The sequence below is a fragment of the Aristolochia californica genome, unplaced genomic scaffold (genome assembly GCF_029961685.1).
Source record: "Aristolochia californica isolate CCGP_79_NKW_82.1479 unplaced genomic scaffold, dmAriCali1.0.hap1 SCAF_8, whole genome shotgun sequence".
Taxonomy (NCBI): Eukaryota; Viridiplantae; Streptophyta; class Magnoliopsida; order Piperales; family Aristolochiaceae; genus Aristolochia; species Aristolochia californica.
The window spans coordinates 3,264,574-3,286,297 of NW_027182279.1; the positions used below are offsets into that span (position 1 = coordinate 3,264,574).

At 36.5% G+C, this 21,724-nt stretch overlaps 2 protein-coding genes across 3 annotated transcripts; both read left to right on the plus strand.

Moving 5' to 3' along the window:
* Positions 1-1,196: 1,196 nt before the first annotated feature.
* Positions 1,197-8,435, plus strand: LOC137938625 (protein IQ-DOMAIN 32-like). 2 transcript variants are annotated; one of them, XM_068783593.1, is made up of 6 exons: positions 1,197-1,537; positions 3,814-4,167; positions 4,254-4,427; positions 5,612-5,695; positions 5,794-7,513; positions 8,076-8,435. In XM_068783593.1, the coding sequence occupies exons 1-6, from the start codon at positions 1,454-1,456 to the stop codon at positions 8,093-8,095; spliced, it is 2,436 nt and encodes an 811-aa protein (XP_068639694.1). In that variant the 5' UTR covers positions 1,197-1,453; the 3' UTR covers positions 8,096-8,435. The 2 variants fall into 2 exon arrangements, with proteins under 2 accessions (XP_068639694.1, XP_068639695.1); XM_068783594.1 differs by having other exon boundaries at positions 5,794-7,492.
* Positions 8,436-15,443: 7,008 nt separating this feature from the next.
* Positions 15,444-21,329, plus strand: LOC137938647 (uncharacterized). The gene is made up of 6 exons (XM_068783619.1): positions 15,444-15,569; positions 15,660-15,740; positions 15,834-15,921; positions 17,926-18,014; positions 18,598-18,709; positions 19,911-21,329. Exons 1-6 carry the CDS (start codon positions 15,531-15,533, stop codon positions 20,108-20,110), a joined length of 609 nt encoding a protein of 202 aa, XP_068639720.1. The 5' UTR covers positions 15,444-15,530; the 3' UTR covers positions 20,111-21,329.
* The last annotated feature ends 395 nt before the right edge of the window (positions 21,330-21,724 follow it).

A 21,724-nucleotide genomic window follows, 5' to 3' on the forward strand; every position in this document is an offset into this window, starting at 1 on the left:
GGACACGAAATTTAATTTATTTATTGGGCCGAATTAATACGAATTTAAGCGGGCTTGTACGAGACTCTTGAAAATTTGCATGGACCTGGCCCACCTGTTTCAATTGGTATCTCTTTACGTGGGGCCCGTGATGTTTCTCTCCAAAATGGATTCAAGTGGACCCACCACTTCATTAAGTAGCTTCGCCCACGTGCTGCCCCTTTATTACAATATCAATAATGCTAATTGTAAATATTTTCCAGTAATAGCTCACATGCGTTAGGTTATACGCACGTGGAAACACGTGGCGGGTACTTACTTACGTGGAATGTCATATGGTTTGGTGAACTGCCGGATAATGATTTTTTATTATTTTTCTTGTTTTATTCGGCGGAAAAAATTAAGAAATTTAAAAAAATAAAAAATAGGTTGGGCCGTTGGAACGTTATTGTTTTCCCGTAATTGTTTTTTTCACATTAATTTGATTTGATTTAATTAATTATTATTTTTTAACAGGCTGCCCATTTCTTCTAACAGCACATGAAAGGCCCATTTCGTCTCCTCCCTGTGGGCCCCTCCTTTCATCTCTTTCTCATTGTATCGTATCGCGAGTGAGATAATAAAAAATATCGTCGATTCAATGTTCCTAGTTCCAACGTCACAGAGTCCAACTTTGCTTTTAAAGATAGCCGCTTTTTATTATTTGTCTTGGTTGGGCCCACTAAAGTAGGTCCACAAAAGTAACCGTTGCGATCAGTCAGTGGAAGACTAGATCCGCTTGCGGGGAAGATCTAGGGAGTAGGGCCCACGTGTCTCGGGAAAGGGTGGGGGAGACCTAAATGGCAAAGATAAGTCGCTGGCGAGAAGCCTGCTGCCTCTTGTTCGGACCACTTTAGTGTGTTCTTCGGACATCACTCTCAACAAGATTCACGTGCTGTGGTTGAAACTGTCAGACGCATCTCACGGCATCATTTATTATTTTCTCACTTTTTTAAGTTTTTTTATTTTCCTATACTTAATTGTTTCAAAAAATAAAAAATGCCTGCGCCGAGTTATTTAAATAACAAAAACCGTGAGCATCTAAGTGAGACGCATCTCCCTATATTGGCTGGCTAAGTAGATAATATCGCGACACTCGAGCGTGTCGAGTGTCTCGCGAGTAACGGCCAGATAAAGGGATTTGATTCTCTTAGAAAACGAAGAGCAGATCTGACAACCTTTTTCTGCCTCTTTTTCTCCACAAAAGGTGGCTATTCTATTGTATCGTTTCCATCGTATCGAGTATCGATACTCACAGAGGCTCTCGAGATGAAAATGGTCGGATAATGGCGGACGCCAAGCGGCTATTCAGTTAGATTTCAGTGTGGTTTAAGGTCCGCCTCCTGGTTAGTGGTAGCTGCAGTATATCTCACTCTCAGCGGCAATTTTTCGGTGGATTTTTTTTTTTTCTTTTTACTGCGGGGAAGGAGAAGAAATGGTGCGATCGTCGAATGCCTGCTTCAAAATCATCGCCTGCGGTGGCGATTCTGCGGACAAGGATGAACTTGAACGGACAGAGGTAGCTTGTTGTGAGTTGAATAGCAATTTCTGTATCAGATGTTAGTTTGTTTTCTCTCTCTCTCCGGTTACTCTTTCTCATTGATAATTAGCGGCGGAAACCTGTGATTCATATGTTTTACTGCGGTTCTGTTTAGTTTCTAGTCGTGGCGGAGAGTTCTCCTGTTTGTTTGTTTTTGTTATTATTTTCTTAATACTTGTTTGCTCGAATTCGATGATTTGACTGAATTTTTTGTGATAGTTTTTATCTGATCCAGTGCTTGTGTTTTGCTTGATTAGCTGGTACGTAGATGCGAGTCTCATTAAATGGAAGTGCCAATATATAAACGTGATCTAGGCGAAGCATTACGAAGAGGAGCATCTTTCTGCTTAATTTTAAACTGTATGATATTTATGTTAGATACTATCAAGAATACTAGTTTCTTGGAACGAACTCAAGTTATACTCTGTGGTGTAAAAAAAGTAGCTGCTAGCATTTGTGGCGAAATTAGGGAAATAGTTTGATGGTTTCCTGTCATTTTGTCCCTGCAGTGCCTAATGAAGGTTGGTACGTACAACAATTCCCTTCTGGAGCTATTGGATCAAGGGATTTCCAAATTATGGAGGAATGACTACTTTTCAAATATCATCTGGATAAACTGACTTTTCTAAATAAATATGATTACTTCCTAACCGGAAGATGCCTAAAATATCTTGACTTCCGTAGGAAAAATACAAAAAATTGTTGAAGCATTGATAATACAGTTGTTTAAAAAAATACAACTGAAAAACACATTGGAACTTAAAGTATCTTATATTACATAGAAAAATAATTTTTTTACAATTGTTCAGAAAAATACAATTAAAAAATAAAAACTAAAATATTTTATTTTCATAGAAAAAATATTATTTTGTAAATAATTGACAATACGATTGTCTAGTAAAATAGAATACAAAAGAACATTGAAAATTAAAATTTTTTTGAGGCTTTTTTTTTTCTAGTGGGTAAATTGCATTGATAATTCCTCTTCGATGAACTATGTATGTTGTGAGGCAATGTGTGTGTTTGATTGTTTGTATCATATCATTGGGAGATTCAATCCACTGTGCAGTAAGAAGTGTGGACATCAGTTGGTCCAAAAAATGAAGACCGTTATAAAAGAAATAATGACCTTGTTTCTGCATTTGAGTTAGGAATGAAGTACATGTCTTTTGGTCTTCTAAATTTTCAGATTACAATGATAATATCAAAATGAGATTTCATTTCCTTTGTTGAATGCTTGTCTATCGTAGTTAGAAAAATTGGTATAGGCCTTCTTTATGACTGTTGCCAGTGGTTTGCCAGATTCAATTTACTTAAAACTTGCATTTTCAAGAAATAGATGAAATGATCTAATAGTAATGTTTGACCAATCCAGTTTAACCTAGAACTGGCCTATAAGATTCTTAAAAAGAAAAAAAGGAAAGTGGGTTAGTAACTTTACGAAATTTTTGGTGTACATTTGCGTTTTTATTAATTATTCTATTTTTAAAAGTATAAATGAATTTCATGTTATAGGTAATAAACTTCTTACACACTCAGGAGAGTAGTTTTGTGGGAAGGAATTTCCAGGGTTGTCAATGAGTGACTTAAACTTACTGTGCTACAGGGAAGGTTATGGATAAACAAAGGAACTCTTATGGACCGAGTGATAGCAGTTAGTATAGAACTATGAGTGTGAGGAGATCGTTGATGTAGTCAATAATCTATTTATGTGAGCAGTGCCTTTCATATCTTCAAGTATCTTGGTACTAACCAATATGGCTTGTCTCTGCTAGTCAGTAACTAATAGTGGAGCACATTTATGAGGAGATATTCATGAAATTCAGCTAGTGGCTATTATGAGAATGATGATCAACATAATGTATCTTGGAGAGCTGTTCTTAGTGTAAATATTGCTATGAAATAATCATTTATAGCCTATGTGCACGTACAAGCTATCATTGAAGGATGATTAATGAAGAATCTTGAGTAAACTTGGTTTCAGCTTCTATGGATCTATGTGAAACTTTAACAGTAATGATGTTCTATTTGTGGATCAACCACACATATATTGATGTTTCCTTATGCTTTTGAGAAGTTAAATCAAGCCATTAGCAACCAACTAAAATATGAAGGAAAAAAACCAAAATATCATATTTATACTTTTGGTTTAAGTTATAACTTTCACAACCAGAAATTGTATTCTTTTGATTTTACTTTCCATTCATTCTCCCTGGCTAATTAAGTATCAAGCATTTTCATCCACCGTTGTTCAGAGCAAAGGTTCAACAGACAAACGAGGCTGGAGTTTCAGGAAAAGGTCGGCCGGACATCGAGTATTAAGTAACACTGTAATTTCTGAGCTGCCATCAGCTGGCAACAAGGAGAGCCCTGAAGCTGCCACTGCTGACTTCCATGTGCAGTCCAATCCCACTATTCCTGAGAAAAACGCAGTACCGCAGTGGAAAGATGAGGCCCCACCATTTTCATCACAGGCACCGGATCCAAACACATCTGATTGTCTACTTTTGGTTGAGAAAGCCAACAAGATTGAGAATTCCATCAGCATTTATAGCAACATACCAGAGTCCGTTGTTGTTGTAATCCAAACAGCTATCAGGAGCTATCTGGTATTTTCTTCCACCTTTTTAATATTCTTTGATAGAGTTTCCGGGTAAATTTTGACTGAGCTTTTTCTCTTTTCTTATATTGGAAGGCTCAAAGAACTGTATACAAGTTGAAGAATGTGGTTAAACTACAAGCAGCCATACGTGGGCATTTAGTTCGGAAGCATGCTGTGGTGACTCTTCGCTGTGTTCAAGCAATTGTGAAAATGCAAGCTCTTGTACGGGCCCGGCGTGCTCATCAATCTCTTGAAACTAAGCCAGTGGTTAGTAACAAGATCGTGAACTTCCCAGTCCTGAATATGTGTGCTATATGTTTGTTGAAGTGTTACAGAAGTGTCACAGTTCCAATACTAGTATTAATATAGCTTATTTACTCCAGTTATAAGAGTATAACAATTTCTTTCCTGCTTGCATTAAAGAAAAGGCTGAAGTAAATCTGCTTCATGTTAATAGCGAAATTCAAAATATTACTGCCACAAAGTAGAGTATCATAAGGAGAATTCAACATTGCTAGTGTTTCTTCCAAAGCTTAGAAAATTGTGCATGGTAGCAAAAAGGAAATCTAGCCTTGATATACAGTGAAACTGGAGTAGCTCATCCCAGCCTGGTTGATTTTAATTGCATGATCAGAATGTCAGAGTTCAATGGAAAAAACAGTTGACATATTCCTTGTAGAAGACTCTAATGAGGTACTTGATATGAAAAGAAAGTTTATAAAGCAGGTTAGGCACCTTAGGCTATTTTATAAAAATAAGATTCTTCTCAAATCAAGCAAATAAACTTGTAGACTACATATGTGTCACACCAATATCATTTCTTGGCTGAAGATTCACCTTTTGATCTGAATGTGATAATTGTTTTAAAGTGTTATCATAGCACCTGCCTTCCACCAATAAACTTCTTCTTCTTCTTCTTTTCTTTTCCATTAGGTCAAAGTAGATGCAAAGTGTGACACTCTTTGCCAATCTTCAACCTGATCATTCTTTGACGGATGGTAAAGTACAACTTAGGGGACACAGTTTAAATCCAATCTATAAATCCTTGAGGAAAAGGATGAGCGTGTATAGATGGATGTTAGCCTTTTTTATTTTTATTTTGAAAAGTATGCCCAGTTTGGTTTTAATTGTATCCTTTATAATCCTGTATGCTGCTTTGTGTTGGTCCATATAAATTTGGAAAATATCATCTCACTGCTTTGTTCTGATCAGTCTATTGTAAGGTTGTAGGAGTAACTCAAATCCACTGTCAGTCAAGTCATTGTCCATTCAATGTGACCCACCCTCTAATTTGATTTCAGAGAATTTATACATACTTTGTTGAAATAAATTTTAAATTTTGACATGTTGAACCATCTTCTTTGGGACTTATTAATGTAACAAAGGCCTTTAATATTTTCTGGACAATGTACTCCGATTTCAGCAATTGCATCCTTTTCTCTATTTTTCAGGATAAGGAAAATTCTGGCAAAGAAGCACACAGAGCATATCATTCTTCGACTGAGAAATTGATCACAAACGGATTTGCACGTCAGGTATGTTCAGTCGCATCTTGGCCTCCATATTTGGGTTTATGAGGTTTGTCTTTTTCTATAATGGAAACTGATTTTATGTTCCTATTTGGACTGATAAGCTTTTGGAGACAAAACCCAAGACAAAACTGATGCACATCAAATGTGATCCTTCAAAACCCAATTCAGCCTGGCAGTGGTTGGAAAGGTGGATGGCTGCATATTCAGGAAACATCTCTCAGACAGAAAAAACACCCTTCAATCCAGAGAAACTCAAAGAAGGGGAAAATATAGAACCATCTATTTCAGGAGAAAGTGAAGTTCTCCCAGAGTTAGCAGATGTAAAACCTGACAATACAGACACAGAAAAAGCAGTCGAGATTGTAGAGGAACCAAGAGCTAATAGCGCAGATGAATTCAATTTCCAACCCCATCCAACACTTCCATTAGCAAGCTTTGCTACTTCGGCGGAAGACGGTGCTCAGGACCCACTGCGTGATGATGCAGTTCTTATATCAACACAAGATTTTGCTACAAATGACGGAAAGGTTCTTGCAGAGGCCACTGAGTCTTTTTCAAATCAACCTAATATGACTCCACAATTATCTCTTAGATCTGGTATTGATAAGCCAGAGATGGATAAGGAGAGACCAAAACCGGAAGAGGACCGGGAGAAGTCGAAACGTACAATCAAAAGGGCAGCCACTGAACAACTTGAGACTGAAGGAAAGAAATTTGTATCTGGAACAAGAAAGGCAATCAATCCCGCGTTTGCTGCTGTACAATCTAAATTTGAAGAGTTGAGTGCAAATACCTCTTCGACAAGGCCAATCAGTTCTTATCATGATGCAGGAGTGGAACCACGACTAGATTCTCCTCCATCCCAAGCGGAATCTGTCACTTCCGTGGAAAAAGCCAAAGAGTTTAGCTTCACAGAAGTTTCTGTCTTGAATGATTCTAGAGGCCAGACTGCAGCATCTGAATGTGGGACAGAGCTTTCTGTCACTTCCACACTTGATTCACCAGATAGGTCAGAGGTTGAAAGTGCAGTGCCGGTGCCTGAAATAATGGATTCAGATAAAGTCAGCTCGGGTCCAAATGCATCGTATGATCTGAAGCTTGATGTTTTGAATCATGACACTGAGGCTAAGAAACCTTCTCCCATGACTGAAGCCCTTACTTCATCCTATGGAGTTCTACCAAGGAAGATGGATGAAGCTAATGGAGGCTCAGCTGATTTAGTTCCACATGTGGAATCCTCAGTTGAAGAGCAGCAGTCTTTGGAGCCAACTGCATCAGACTTGCAGATTCAATTTGAAAGTATAAGAGATCAGCCAGTGGACAAATCATCACCAGATGGATCTCCACGGAGTCATATAACTGTTCCTGACTCTCAGCAAGGTACTCCTTCGAGTCAGGTATCAGCAAATACTAGAAGAAGCAAATTAGACAATAGCAAAGAAAAAAGGAAGGCTCAGTTACTTGGAACGAGGTCCCCATCAAATATTAATCATGATTCAGGTGCAAGAAGTAGCACAGACAATATGCAAAAGGATTTAAAGAATGGCAAGAGGCGTAATTCACTTGACCACGAAGCTAGGGTTAGTAGTAGTAACAATTCACTTCCCAGCTACATGCAAGCAACACAATCTGCCAAGGCCAAGATTAATAGTCACAATTCTCCCAAGTCGAGTCCAGATGTGCATGACAAGGATACGTACATCAAGAAAAGACATTCCTTACCGGGCTCTAATGAAAAGGAGGGATCACCTCGAATGCAGAGATCTGTGTCACAGGCGCAACAAAATGCCAAGGGAAATGGTACACATTCTCCTCATACTGGTAAATTCTGAAGCTTTATTACCTTGTGCTGTGATATGCTCCAAAATTTAAATGCAATAGGATATTAGTAGAACACATCCTCTGTTTCATCAACCCTATTGGTGGGGAGCCATGTCTCATGGAGATCATATTCCCCAGAGGCCAGTTGCACTGAGATAACTGATATCTTATGCCCTTGAATATCCCAGTATCTTGGGCATCTTTAAATCTAATATATCTTGCCCAAGATTTGAGATATATTTGCTAGATGTGGCAATTCAAATCTTTGCTGGCACTTGCACTAGATGTCGAGTAATCAGTAATCCTCGCAAAAAAAAAAAAATGACTCTGATCTCTAGTCTAAGTTCGTTGAATCATTCATCGTAGCTGCTCATTGCTGTCTTCTACCAATGGCTCAAACATTTCAAGCTTCCAATTGAGCATTAGAGCGATAAACAAATTTTCAAGTAAAGGATCGCCAATTTTATTGAAGTTGAGTGTTTCAAAGACAATAGTGTTGAAGTAGAGATTTTGCTGACCACAAGTCTAATGAGATTACCATCTATTGTTGTGCTTGTTTCAGAGAGAAAATGGCAAAGATGAGTGCATTCAGTTGACGTGCTCACACTCTCAGGGGACATGTTCAACTCCATCTGATGACTGCAGGTAGATGCCAGGTATGCTGATTATCACTGTATGCAGTTTCAAAGGAAGGCAATGAGGGGAGAGATGTTTTATTAATGTAAATTAATATTATGTGAGCATTTCTCTCCGTGAATGTCTGTGTTGTGCGTTTTTTTCTTTTGTTTTTGTCTGTGTGATATTCTATTGTTCTTTATGCGAGCGATGTGTGATGTCTTATGCAATTCTTTGAGATTCCATGAGGCGATGGGAAGAGATGTTGAATAGTGGTTACAATAAACTGGAACTTGTTTACTGCGCATTTGTCTTTCCATTGTCATTTTTAGCATTATGTTACGATTCAGCTATTAACCTATATAACCGATAACGATATCATCCAAAAAAAGGAAGTGACTTCTATAGAACTTATTGAACAAGTTTTGTAACCATAGAGGTAAATTTATCAAACCAAGTTCGTGGAGACTGTCTAACTCATATATTATTTTATTCAATCGATATACTTTCTCCCCTTTTAACCACATAACCAGGTGGTTGGTATACGCAGACGTTTTCAGTGAGTATACCATTCATGAAAGTATTCTTGACATGTAACTGATGTTACTCCCATTGAAAATTGATAGACTGATTTCATCTTGGCAACAGGAGAAAAGGTTTAATCATAATCAACATTGTGAGAATGAATATAACCTTTAGTAACCAATCAAACCTTGTATCTAGCAACAAAACTATTTGGATTATTGATTGCCTTTTTTAAGATGCTAAGTGGAATTGTGGTACATATCCTAAATCTCTTCAACCATGACAGATTTCCACCTTAGATCAGTAAAAGCCTCCTCATAGTAGGTAGGAATGGTGGAAGAAGACATTGCCGACAAAAAAGAGACAAATCAGAGACAAACAATGAGTAAAAACATAATGAGAGATAGGGGTGTGAAGTGGATGAAGGTCTAACAATAATGGAGTATGACTCTTTGAAAAGAGAAATGGGCCTTGCATTGTAAGGTGCTCCATAAACTACTGGAGATGAAGGAGGAGAACAAACATTGGGATAATCCGAAGACTCTACAAGTGACTGATTAACGGGTGTAGAGAGAGGGTCTTTAGAAGGTAGGTCCACGATCTGAAATCATAATCCACCGGAATAAGTGGCTTCAACATCCATGTAGATGATGAGATACTAGGAGGAGAGCTACCAGAAAAATAAGGTTGATGTTCAAAAAAGAAAACATCAACTGAAATAAACGGTTTCTTCCATGACAAAGAATAACACACATAACCTTTTTTATCTTTGGAATACCCAAGAACATGCGCTTAACAGTCTGGGGAAGGAATTCAGCTTGGGGAGGCCCCAAGTGACGAACAAAAGATGTGCACCCAAATACTTTAGGTGCCAATGGGAAAACAACTGAATCAAGAAATAGTTTGGAGAAGGGGGGTGGCACCTGTGAACACACTGGAGGGCATAAAGTTAATCACAAAACAAGCAGTGAGGACTACATAAGGCCAATAAAATTGGGGAACATTCATAGACAACATAATAGTTCAACCAACTTCTACAAGGTGGTGATGCTTTCTTTCGAATACGCCATTCTTTGAGGTGTATAAACATAAGACAATAGATGAATGATCCATTTTTCCTTGCAAAAAAAATGGAAGGTAGAGGAAAAATATTCTTTCGCATTAGAATGAAAGATTTTGACCTTGGTTTTAAAGTGATTTTCCACCATAGCACAAAAGGAGGTGAAAATAGGAAATACCTCAAACTTGTCCTTCATCAAATATAACCATGTAACTCTAGAGTAATCATCCCCACATGTAAAAAAAATACTTAAATTGAAATATATTTGAGACATTAACAGGTCCCCACACATTTGAATGAACTAAAGTAAAAGGACTAGAAGCAATATTGTTTTACTTGGGTTAAAAACCAATATATGGTGTTTCCTAAGCTCACAAAATTCACATGACAATTGTGAAACCGAAGGAAGAGAATGAACTACACTTTTTAAATTTGCTAATGAGGGATTGCCAAGCCTTTTATGCCATTTGGAAGCCTCTTCTTTAGTAATTGTTGCTATTGTTGTCAATGATGCAGGATCCATATAGTAAAAGTCCCCTCTCTCATGGTCACCACTAATTACTTATTTTGTCTAGATATCCTGAAACACACAATGGTATGTAAAACAGGTAATATTTTTTTTGTCTTTTGGTCAATTGACTCATCAACATAAGACTCAATAAAAATTAAGGGACAAAAAAGATAATAGAAAGTGAAAATAATGGTGAAATGGTGGAAGTACTGGTACCCTGAATCCTAGTTTGTAATCCATCTGCAATGGAGACAATGCGATCTAAGATGCTTGATCTCACAAAGGACAAATTTTTAATTTTACGTGTGAGGTACTCAAAGGCTCTGGAATCAATTATCCAAAGTGAATTGCTAGAGCATGAGAGAAAGGAATACATACCAGTAGTAACAATTGTGGTGGTTGTGTTGCTTATAATGGAGTCAATCTTCCTTTAGAGGACTCTGAGGGTGCTTCACTGTTAGTAGATGTAGTAGAAGTTGATGCTTGATTAACCTTGAAGTAAAGTGGTTTGTCATATGGTTTCCAATAATTTTCTACTACATGGTTGTTGAGTCCATAAAAGGTACACTTCCTTTGTTGAACACCACTATTAGAGGTAGAAGTATTCCCATGTCTACCTCTTCTTTTGTCTTGTGTCTTTCCACTTCTTCCTTTACCTCTACCAGAACCATTGTTCGTTCTTCCTTGGGAAAACATAGTTGAGTTTTCCACTTTTTCTGGTTAACTGTTGAACTCCTTAACTAGAATTTGTAGCATGGTTGCATGTTGCATATACATCATTAAAATAAGATTTTATAGCAGAGTTAAGTACCTATGACTTGGCAACATTCAAGTAGGGTGGTAGATTAGCAAGACATACAGTTGAGACCAAGTCTTCCCTCTTCTTTTCTTGTGTGACAACAATAAGTGCATATAGTTGTATAACTTTCCACTCTTGTAGCAACCCTCTAAATGTGGCAAAGTACTTGTGAAGATTGCCTTTACAGTTTGTGTTGCATATCTCCTTAAAAATATCATAAAATCTTTTTTAGGCTGTCAGGGGGTAGAATATAGTTCAAAACATGTCTCCCAGCTGCTTTGGTTGTCTCTAGGTGCACCACATTGTTTGCCACATGTTCATCTATACTATTAATTGACCAGTTAATAACCAATGCGTCTTCTCTCAACTACTTATGGTAAGAGGATTGATCTACATGCATAGGTGGTTGAGTTATATGCTCAACAAGGTATCTAGTAATGAGAAAATGTTTCACACATTGGGACCAAAATAAGTAGTTACTCAAACATTTAAGTGGAATTGTAGTAATCCTCAAGGGGGATCGCCTTTGTTGAAATCAATATATGTAGAGGAAGAGGAAGTATTTGACAATTCAGACATTATGACTTACAAAAGAACTTTTTTTTCTAGAAAACCAGTACCTTTAGGTTAACTTAGGAGGAAAGTGGATACAACTTTATTTAAACTAACAAATAGTTGAAGCTATGGAATGCAAAACTATGTAATGTCAAATGGTTAAATTCAGGAAGTAACAAGCAATGAAATCAATCAATAGATCACACAAACATGACCCCTTTTTCGACCTGTTTTTGCTTTTTGAGATTCTAAATCAGAATTTTAATCACTCAATAACCAATGATGATTAAAAAAGGAAAATGAACTTGATGTTGGTAAGAAAAAAAATAAAAAACAAACTAGAACTGGTGATTGTTTTTCGAAACTGTTCTTCAAATCGTAACTTAGGGTTTTAACAACTTAATTGAGCAACCACTCCTTCAACAAACCATAACTTAAGGTTCAAGAGGGCTTTTAGAATTTCTAAGGAGGAATTTTTGGCATAAAAATTAAATCAAACAAACAAGGAATGAAGGAAACTCATGTGCATGACAAAAAAAATGGTGATTTTGGCTATGCAATATGAAGAAAAAGTAAATTTGGAGGGGGATAATTACAAAAAACTTTGTGCCTATCAAAAAATTGAATTTAATCCCTCATAATGTGAAACATAAGGTAAAACTTATCTGATTAAGGAGAGAACTTGTTGAATTGACTTCAGCCTTTTGCTCCTCTTCAAAACTAGTTGAACCCTTTGTTGCTTGAAGGCTGAATTGAATGTCATTTATACTAAGTTTTCATAACTTGATCAACTTTACTTTAAACCTTAGAATTCCAACTCTGATACCATATTGAATTCTAGGGTTTAATCCATGGATAACTTAGTTTGAGAATAAGAAGAAGAAAAGAAGAAGAAAAGATGATGAAAAGAAGAGAAGATGAGAAGGAGAAGGCAAGAGCACGAGTTAAGGAGAGAAACTTTAGGGGTTAAGAGAGAGCACTTGAATGAGTTCCTCCCCCTCTCTTTCTTTTTTATATAGGTGGGGTATGGATGCCCTAATACATAAGAATAAAAAAAAAACACTTAAAACTAACTACTAATAATAGCTTATGCCACTCACTGTCATAATTACATATAATACCACTCAAACTACTTCAACATTTTGTTACCATCAAAAGTTAGAAGGGAGTCAAACTATGGTCAATACTCAATCCATCAAAATTTCCAATTACAATGTAAACTTGTAGCAATCTCCTTTCCACTTTTATCTTGTCTTTCAAACTTCAACCACACATCCAATTTCAATTTTTTCCCTTGTTGATTAAGCTTTTATCTCTATATGTGAATCCTTTTGTTCTTCACCTATACTAGGATTAAGAGTAGGATTACTAGTAAAAATAGGATTATTGCCACTACAAAGAGTAAGACCATTTAAAGGGGTCGAAGCATCACTAGGAACACAATTACTTAACCCTTCATCCATCCTACTAATTTTGATAATTTAATAAAACCTATAACTACATAATTATATAACTATAAGACCATAATCAGAAAACAACTTATTTAACTGCATATAAATCACAATCCTATGGCTCTCCAATAATAAAGACAATAGCTAGATATAAGAATTAAATTTTTGAATGGCAACTAACATGTTAAGATATTATTACATCACAAAAGAAACAACATGTGACGGATTATCATTGAACCCAAAGCTCCACATCGTAAGCAAACCACATATAATGACCCATTGCACTCCAGTAGTAAAAAAATGTAAATTAATATTTAAAATCATTAAAAAATTTAAAAAAAGAACATATATTTGGGATCACAACAGGGTCAACAATCTTTGAATGTTTTAGGAGCAAACTCTTCAACTCTACTAGAGGCACCTTACAAGAAAATAAACAAGAAGCAATCATAAAAATAAAATTAGTAAACAATTCATTCCCACTCTAATGTGTTTAATGTGATTCTTCATGTAAAATGGCTATATAGTAGACATAACCTTGCTTTGTTTTTCCATCTAATCTTTAACTCTTTTACGAAAATTAAAAATCATATTAAGTAATTGAGTTGATGCACAAAAACCTTTCCAAAAATCTTTCCAAAAATGGTCTTTAAATTGTATACTTCCAAAAAAGTCTAATAGCAAACCTAACCAAAACAACACAAGAAAGAAAAAATTCTCCCAAATATGACGGATAAAATCGAATCTATGTTTTGTTGCAACAATTATGTAAGCCACCGTGTTTGTATCATACATTCAAGTCTTATTCTTTCTTCATTTATTTTAAAAGGGGAAGTAAACACAAATCAATTCAACAAAAGTTATTTTACCTGACGATCAACACGAGAGCCATCAGGGACTTCCAGTCTTTGTTGCCAGTTCCTCAATCTTTCTTCCTAAAAGATAATGAAGAGTACAAAACGTAAATCATTAATTTGTTACCTCACGTTTATTTCATCAAATTTCACTAATTAAAAAAATTTAGAAAATTTTTTTGACAGCAAAATAAAGAGATAACCAAAGATACTTTCTACGTAGAATTGAAGATCTAACTTTGCCTATAAAAGGCTCAAAGATCTAAAAATCAGTTATCATGCCGAATCTGATTGATTGGAATTATAGTGAGGTTTCAACAATGACAAGATTGGAACTACAACAAGATGGATCTTGTTTGATGGTTGTAGAGACGTTGGGGCTATTTGAGGAGATTTTAAGACGTTAGGTTTAGGTAGAGAGAAAAGGAAGGGAGAAAGAAGTTAGGGTTTACCATGAAGTTGACAACAAGGTGGAGTCAATGGCAAGGCAGGGAGGCTGTAAGGTGGAATCGCCAGCAAGATGAAGAGACGACAAGGCAGAGCTAGTGACAAGGTGGAGTAGTATTAAAGAGAGATTATCATAGCTAGGGTTAGGCAAAGAGAATTGAAAAGGGGTGAAATGGGGTCAGATTGGGGTGGATTTTGGGGGGTATTTCATTACTTTCTTATGATATTTTAGATTTGGATATTTACCGGATCTAAAGATATTAATTCTAATATTATATCCAAAGCCTCCTATTTGAGATCCAGATATCCAATAAGCATCTAAAAGATCTAATTTTTTTATTTTATCCAATTTTTTGGTTTTGAAATTAAATCGAATCCAAACAAAAATCTAGATTCATTTACACCCCTAGTATCAACATTGTGTCCTAGAGTTTCATGCTTAAAATATTGTTATGGTGAAAATTGATGCAAGTATGTTAAATGACCATATATAGGTAGTGAGTGCAAGACCATGCACTGACTTGATGTCACATTATTAATACAATTGTGTGTATATAGCACATAGGATGGGGTAACCACTTAATTGGACTTCTTGCCCATGATCATGATCACCTTCTTATCTATTTTCCTTTGATCTTAAAAATTGGAGTAACTTTTATATGAGATACAATAATCTTTTGAATGAAAATGATTACATAAATACTTCATTTGATGCCTCTAACCACTTTAGAGAGATCATATTTCTAAGGAGTTGGGGAGGGTTTTATTCAAAAAGAATCTTATTACAAGGGCAAAATCGTAACTTTGAGAGAAGTCAAGGAAGTCAAAAAATTATTGATTGCAATCAAAATTATGGACATTTTGATTATAATATATGGTTTTATAAATAACTAAATTTAAATTATTTTATTTTTTATAATATATTTTATTTAAAACTCTATGGAAATTGGGCCATGTATTGTGGGATCAAACTCAATTGTTGAGGGATGTCTCAGAGTCATATAAGTTGATGGGTCATTGGGCTTTATATCAGCACATACCAAAGCCCATTGTGGAGTCTATAGATTCGTTTTCTCTTTATCAGCGCATCGAATTCCATACATCAAACGGAGCTTGTGAATGTGCAGTTGGGTTAGAAGTGGGGAAGACCACAAGAAATACTGAAATTCGAGTTACACCATCGAACAAAGCCCGCCAATAATGGGTTCTTCGGAATCTACCCTATCTAGTCACAGACAGGTAGAGAATAATCATCTTAGTTGTCGATCTTCCTTCATGATTTGTAGCGTATTTGATATGTCAAATGTATTCGTCTCTTTGTGTTAACAGCCCGTTGATGAAATCACTACTGTCTCTCGGAGATGTGACAACGTTGATCCCATCCTGGAACGACTCAAATCCCTTAAAATTGTACGTTTTATCTTTTCCTCGTTTTTTAGGTTGAATTTTGTGGAGTTTCTTAGTTTAAGTATCAAATGAGCGTATTTTCCCTGTTAATGACAGGCACCTCCGATTCTCAAATCTCCCCCACCTGATGAGAGTAGTTTGACTGATATCCTTGTTAGGAAACCCTCAACAACTTCGGTTCCAGGTCCGACGTTTTAAATTTTGGTTGTCCTTCATTGGAAGTCAATTATTCTTGTTTAATTGGGAATATTTTAGAATTTGAAAAGGTTGCCTTTGTAAATTTCAGGAAATGATTTTTTTCCTGTTGTTTGGTTTAGTTATGGGAGAATGACGCTGGTAATGAAATTCCAAAGTAATGTCAAATAGGAAAAGTAAAGGAAAAAGCCGAACGTGTAGGCCAACCCTTTTGAGTTTAACAATTTGTATAATTGTAGACGTGAATTAGTGGGTCTGCTTGGTGATAATAAATTTACCATTTAGAACTAGTGCTTGTCTCAAACACAGCACTGGATGACAAGAGATCATGCAACTGATGTCAACATAATTGTCATAAGCTATGGTGATGTTTGTCACCCCAGATGTAATCCTAAGTTCATTGTTTTTTTTTTTTTTTACTTTTGTTTTGTTCTTTCTTCCGAATGGCCATGAGATTTAGTCCAACTGTAACAAGCATATCTAAGATAATACAAACTCAAAAGAAGGAAAAATATAGAGAGGCTAGCAAAAAGAAACAAGATAACAACCTAGTTAAGCTGCCCCTTCCCCTCCACATCCAGATTTTGTTGGTGACACCAATTTTTAGCTAAGATTCTGCTAAAGAATTAGCCACCTGCAACCAATGACTCCAAGAGACTGGTACACAATCAGATAGTTCAACATTGCTTACTTATCATTTATCAACATGTAACATGCCATTTCTCAACATGATTATTCTTTATGTTTTACGCATCTCTGAGGTTAAGGTGCAGTCGAAGTTGTTTGAAAGACTAGAAAATGGCTTATGTATTAATGGAAGTAAGAAATGATAGAACAAAACACGGTAGAGAGATCTATGTTAGTTGGGATGAAACTATGATGATGATGATGATGCTATTGATTTGGGTTTATTTGTTAAAAGGAATATGGGATAGTTACTAGTAGATTTGTTTTCTTTTGGAAACTGTGAACTTTATTCTTGTCGAAGAAGTAATATTTTTTACTCAAGGTAATGTGCCAGCATAAGTTTGGGAGCTATTTCCTCTCGTGTTTCCATTTTTTTCTTCTAATCCTCTATTTTCACACATCCACTTCCCTGGAGTGCTTTCCACCTAAATTAGATGTGGAGGCATCAAATATTTTACTCATCGATATGAATGAAATGTTTCTTTCATTTTATTGTGGCACTCTAGCTCTAAGAAAAACTCATTCTAATCCATAGTATAATCTGCTTAAGTAAATATTTAAACCATTTGCGAATCGAAATGTAAGTAGGTTCTACGTGTGGCTACGTCAAGAAGTTGTTTGAGAGCAAATGGATAGTGCTTGACTATAATGAATTCAACCCTTCTCTTGGGAAGGCCATGCATGTAAATCTAAGGTGTTAGTAATATGCTTATTGTGTACATTTTATTCTGATATGTCATGCCTCCATTTTTTAGGAATCATTCTTGATACAGGAAAATCATAATATGGCAGCTTCTTCTAGAGAAGATATATTAATCGAGATAGTCGGTTCTCAACGAGAATTTAAATTTTTTGTCAGTTTTGGCATGCCGGTTTAATTTTCCTCTGATTGAAACTACTAGAATCATTTTTGCACTTCTACTCTCTTATCAAATACCAGTCTATGTCCTTGCAAGTTTTTTTTTTTCTTTGTGTGAGAAAATCAGCTCAGGGGTATTTTGCTTATTTTACATGATCGGATAATTTATATTATGGCACTATCTTGTTCAGCATGTTTGATTTATTCTATGTACAAATTTTTTATTCATAGGCTGAGTAGAATGGGAGTTATAAAGAAATAAGTGTTTTCTATGTAAGAGGGGTATTTTTGTCTTTTCTGTAGTTTAGACTTAAAACCTAATAAATAGCATTGGGAGTCGTGCACAACCCCCAATGCAGCTCATTCAGACTTTTGCCTCCTTATTTTCTCGTCTTCCTCTCTTTCTCTCTCTAGGTTTTCACACTTTTTATACTTTGATTCTTGTAGGTAATTTGAATCCAAACGTTTTGTTGGAGCTGTTCTCTTTGTATCGTGATTGGCAAGAAGAGAAGGCTGTGACTATTAGCAAAAAGCAGGTAACAAAACCATTGATTCACTTGTCCATTTTCATGAGCTCTAGTGGGGAGATTAATGAAGTTGAGTCACTTTCGTCATGAATGATACTGTTTTCGTGTCTTCACAGTGTGCCTAATGCCAGTAAATTTCTGGCTTCATGGGTTAGGTTATTCATTCCATAGATAACAAGGAATATCCTTGTAGAATGAGGAGGGAATTAAAGGATTATTCAGACTTAACCTCTAGAATCATGTGAATACTGGCTCCCATAGCTGGTGCTTGATGGACTCCTTTGAGAGGATTGTGGTTGTTGCCAAGTCCATCTTTCCTAGTTTTAAGATCAGTTATCGTGTGAACTCTACTGAGCTTACAAAAGCCAAAAATATACTGATTATTGAACTGAAACAACTACTTAGCTTAGAAAAGTACTTTCTTTTTTGCTGATTATTAAATATTCTGAAAATGCTTCATTGAGTGTTTCATAGTCTATACATTATTTTCTTTCTTGAAAAAGAAAAATAGTTTGTACATGGTTTGGGATTCTTGGTAAATGAAGTTTGAAGCTGAAATTATGGTAATCTAGCCTATCATTGGATGATGTAGGAAGAGATAGAGAGCAAAATTGAGGTGGCAGATGCATTGGCTGTGAAGCTTCTTCAGCGTTTTAATTATTCAGTGTCAGCAATGAGGACAACTGCACATCACCTATCAGCAGGTAATTAAGCACCAATTTCTCTTTTTTCATATAACTTCCATTTCTTACTAGGATGATTCTGATTAGTGGTCAGAGTAGTGATTCCTAAGAAGTGAAACACTTGATTATTATGCTTTACACGCTGAACAAAGTTGGTCAAAGAAATAGTTTCTTTTTCTTTTTCCCTCAATCGGTGGTCAAGAAAAAACTATCTACCCTTGTTCGACTGAGTAAGATTTCTTTTCTGGCAGCTTATCTGGCATACCATGTCACCCATTTTTTAGCATCATTTTCCCTTTCCTGTTTCTTTTTTGTCTTTGCAGACGGTAAGAAGAAAGGATTACTTAAAAAGGGCCAAGACAGGCAAATGGCGCTCCTTGGCTGCTTTATAGTTTCTGTTTTGTAGTTTCCTTGGCTTTCATTGTGCTTGTATTTCATACCTTTCCTCAATTTTTTCCTCACAAGGCACCTGTGATTCCCTGATCTTCTGTCCTTTTTCTTTCCCATGCTATTTTCTTTTGCCCTTCATCTCTCCTGTTTCTCTCCACCTTCCACCCTAGACCTCTCTTGTTTCTCCTCTCTCCCTTCTTTCTCTTGCTCTTCATCTCTATGTCTCTTCTCTCACCTTTCATCTTCATTATAGCCATGAATGATCATCTTAGAGTTACTAATCTTAATTTTGTATCCTAATTTAACGTTTCCTTTTATTTCCCTCTACTTATTTTCTTTTTCTTGCCTTATATCCTCTCATGTGACATTGTTTTCTGGAGTATATTTCATTTTCAGTGATGGCTAAAGGTCATGGAAACGAAAAAAGCCAGAGATAAAAGTACAAAAGCTAACACTTAACTTTGATAAGAAACCAAGGATTAAATAGAAATGAAGAAGTGAGTGAAGGGTCATTGATGGTTCTAGGGTTCAAATCTTACTGTGGGAAAATGCATGGAATATGTGTATAATCAACATTCAAAAAGAAAAAAGAGGAGAGAAGAAGGAAAAAAAACAGTGACATAACTGCAGCATAATTCTTGGCTGTTGGCATGTCACAGGTAAAGCTTTTTACAATGTCTGCACAAGTGTAGTTAGCAGTTCTCATCGTTCATTTCCTAGGTTCATTAATCCTTAATCAGTCATTCTTTGAAATTTCTGTTATGATGATATTAGTGAGGAGGTATAGAGACCCACCCCCAATCTTATTTTCTGACATTGTAATACTTTGCAGTTGAGCCATTGCAATTGGAAGTGGGTAAGCTGAAAGGAAGACTGACTGAGGTGATAAGTAACTGTGATGCATTATGCAAAAGGATTTCCACCGAGGGACCGCAAGCACTTCGTTCGTCTGTAAAGCCATTTGCTCTGAGTGACATGGAGCTCCCTGAGCAGGGTTCTTTGCAAAAGATGGCGAAAAATCAATCTGCATGAAGAGGACAGAAATTCTCGATGATCAATATTCATTGGTTTTTGAGGGCGGACTCTTCCCTCCTCTCCCCATAAGAAGGTGCAGATTTTAGTGAAGTGTATCAATTCAGCTTCTGTGTCAAATTCTCGATGAAGACATCCTGATCAGTTCTGTGTGCGTAGGGGGCATATAGCCACGGGGGATTTCTTATTGTGAGGAATTGGGTTGAGTTGAAGTCTCTCAGGTTTTTGGGTATCCTGGTGTCTCTATGTGATCAATTTTCAGAAGAAAAAATATATATTCTTCCTGGCAAGTCACAAATCCTCAGTATGTATTAGATTTTTACTATTTTTAATATTTTTAACTTGAATTATACTAATCCTCCTATGGATCGGAAATTCGACTTTTCCTCGCTATCCGAGTCTGAGGATGAGGAGATTTCGAGGTTGTGAAGTTGGGGCAAGATCTTGCACTCCGCCGGATCGGAGAAGTTCGGTTTCGACTGGAATTGCAGTTTAGCCTTCGACCCGCAGTTTCCGAAGCTTCCACTGCCTCCTTACCGGGATTCGGATCCCAGATTCCTCCTCAATAATCTTGTTTTCATCGAGCAGAAAGTCCGAGATCTTCAAGGAGCTGTGAGATCCATGAGTCCGGAGAGTACTTGCATCACTCGGCAGCAAATGGTGGCGTCGGAGATCACTTCAATTTTTGTCCCCTTCACAGACTGACAAACTGTCGCCCAGACCTCTTTGGTCCGGAGATACAGTAATTATAGATGGCGTCACAGTCGGAGCAAGTTCTCTTTTGAAGAGGAAATACGGGAACTGAAACCAGGAAGACGAAAGACGTGGAGGATACTGGCAAAACCGAGAAACATTGGGGGAAATTTTATCAAGTTCTGGAGCTGGAGGAGGAAATTCTTGCTCCACATACCCATTTCTGTACGCTATGCGGAAAGGGGTTTAAGCGGGACGCAAATCTCCAGTGTTCGCAAGAAGAAATCCCATATTCTTCATTCTGATTTTCCTTCTTAACGCTTGAAACGTGTTCAGCTCTCTGTTATCAACCATGGCACTGGACAAACGAGTTGGTCATTATGCAACAAGCACAGATATTATTGTAGCAAATTTGGATGTTCTTGGAAGCTGTGGGAACTGTGTTTTTAACAGGCATCTTATATGATTCTCTGTTATTTCTTCTAGTAACACATCTGTAAGCAATTTTTCTAACTGGTAGAACATAATCCGTTGATCTGGTAGAATCAAAGAAAATTCTGTTTCTGCAAATTCTACAAATGTCATGTCCTGTACGAGAGCACACAGCAGGAGTTTTCCAAGCCACCTGATGGGGTTTTGCTATGCAAGTTTTCACCACATCTAAATTTTTCTGGAATGGTCGTTTGTCCTTGTTCTGGAGATCTTGGTTCTCCTTCAACACATTCAACTTCCTTTGCTCTGGCAGTTTGAGAGGCTCCCTGATATATTTGCTACTAAGCATTTGAGGATAATCAATTTGACATCATGAACAGAAGTAGTGTTTTCTAGGTTCTAGCATTCACCTCAGATAGAGTATTTAGAGATGAGTACCTCAAAAGTTCAGCGGGGATATTCATTCCTGATTAGATTTAAGACACCTCT

Coding starts and splice junctions, on each gene's coding strand:
- LOC137938625 (XM_068783593.1), top strand. CDS start 1,454: ATGGTGCGATCGTCGAATGCCTGCTTCAAAATCATCGCCTGCGGTGGC. Junction 1,538..3,813: donor ATGAACTTGAACGGACAGAG/GTAGCTTGTTGT, acceptor ACCGTTGTTCAG/AGCAAAGGTTCAACAGACAA. Junction 5,696..5,793: donor CAAACGGATTTGCACGTCAG/GTATGTTCAGTC, acceptor TGGACTGATAAG/CTTTTGGAGACAAAACCCAA.
- LOC137938647 (XM_068783619.1), top strand. CDS start 15,531: ATGGGTTCTTCGGAATCTACCCTATCTAGTCACAGACAG. Junction 18,015..18,597: donor TGACTATTAGCAAAAAGCAG/GTAACAAAACCA, acceptor TGGATGATGTAG/GAAGAGATAGAGAGCAAAAT. Junction 18,710..19,910: donor TGCACATCACCTATCAGCAG/GTAATTAAGCAC, acceptor AATACTTTGCAG/TTGAGCCATTGCAATTGGAA.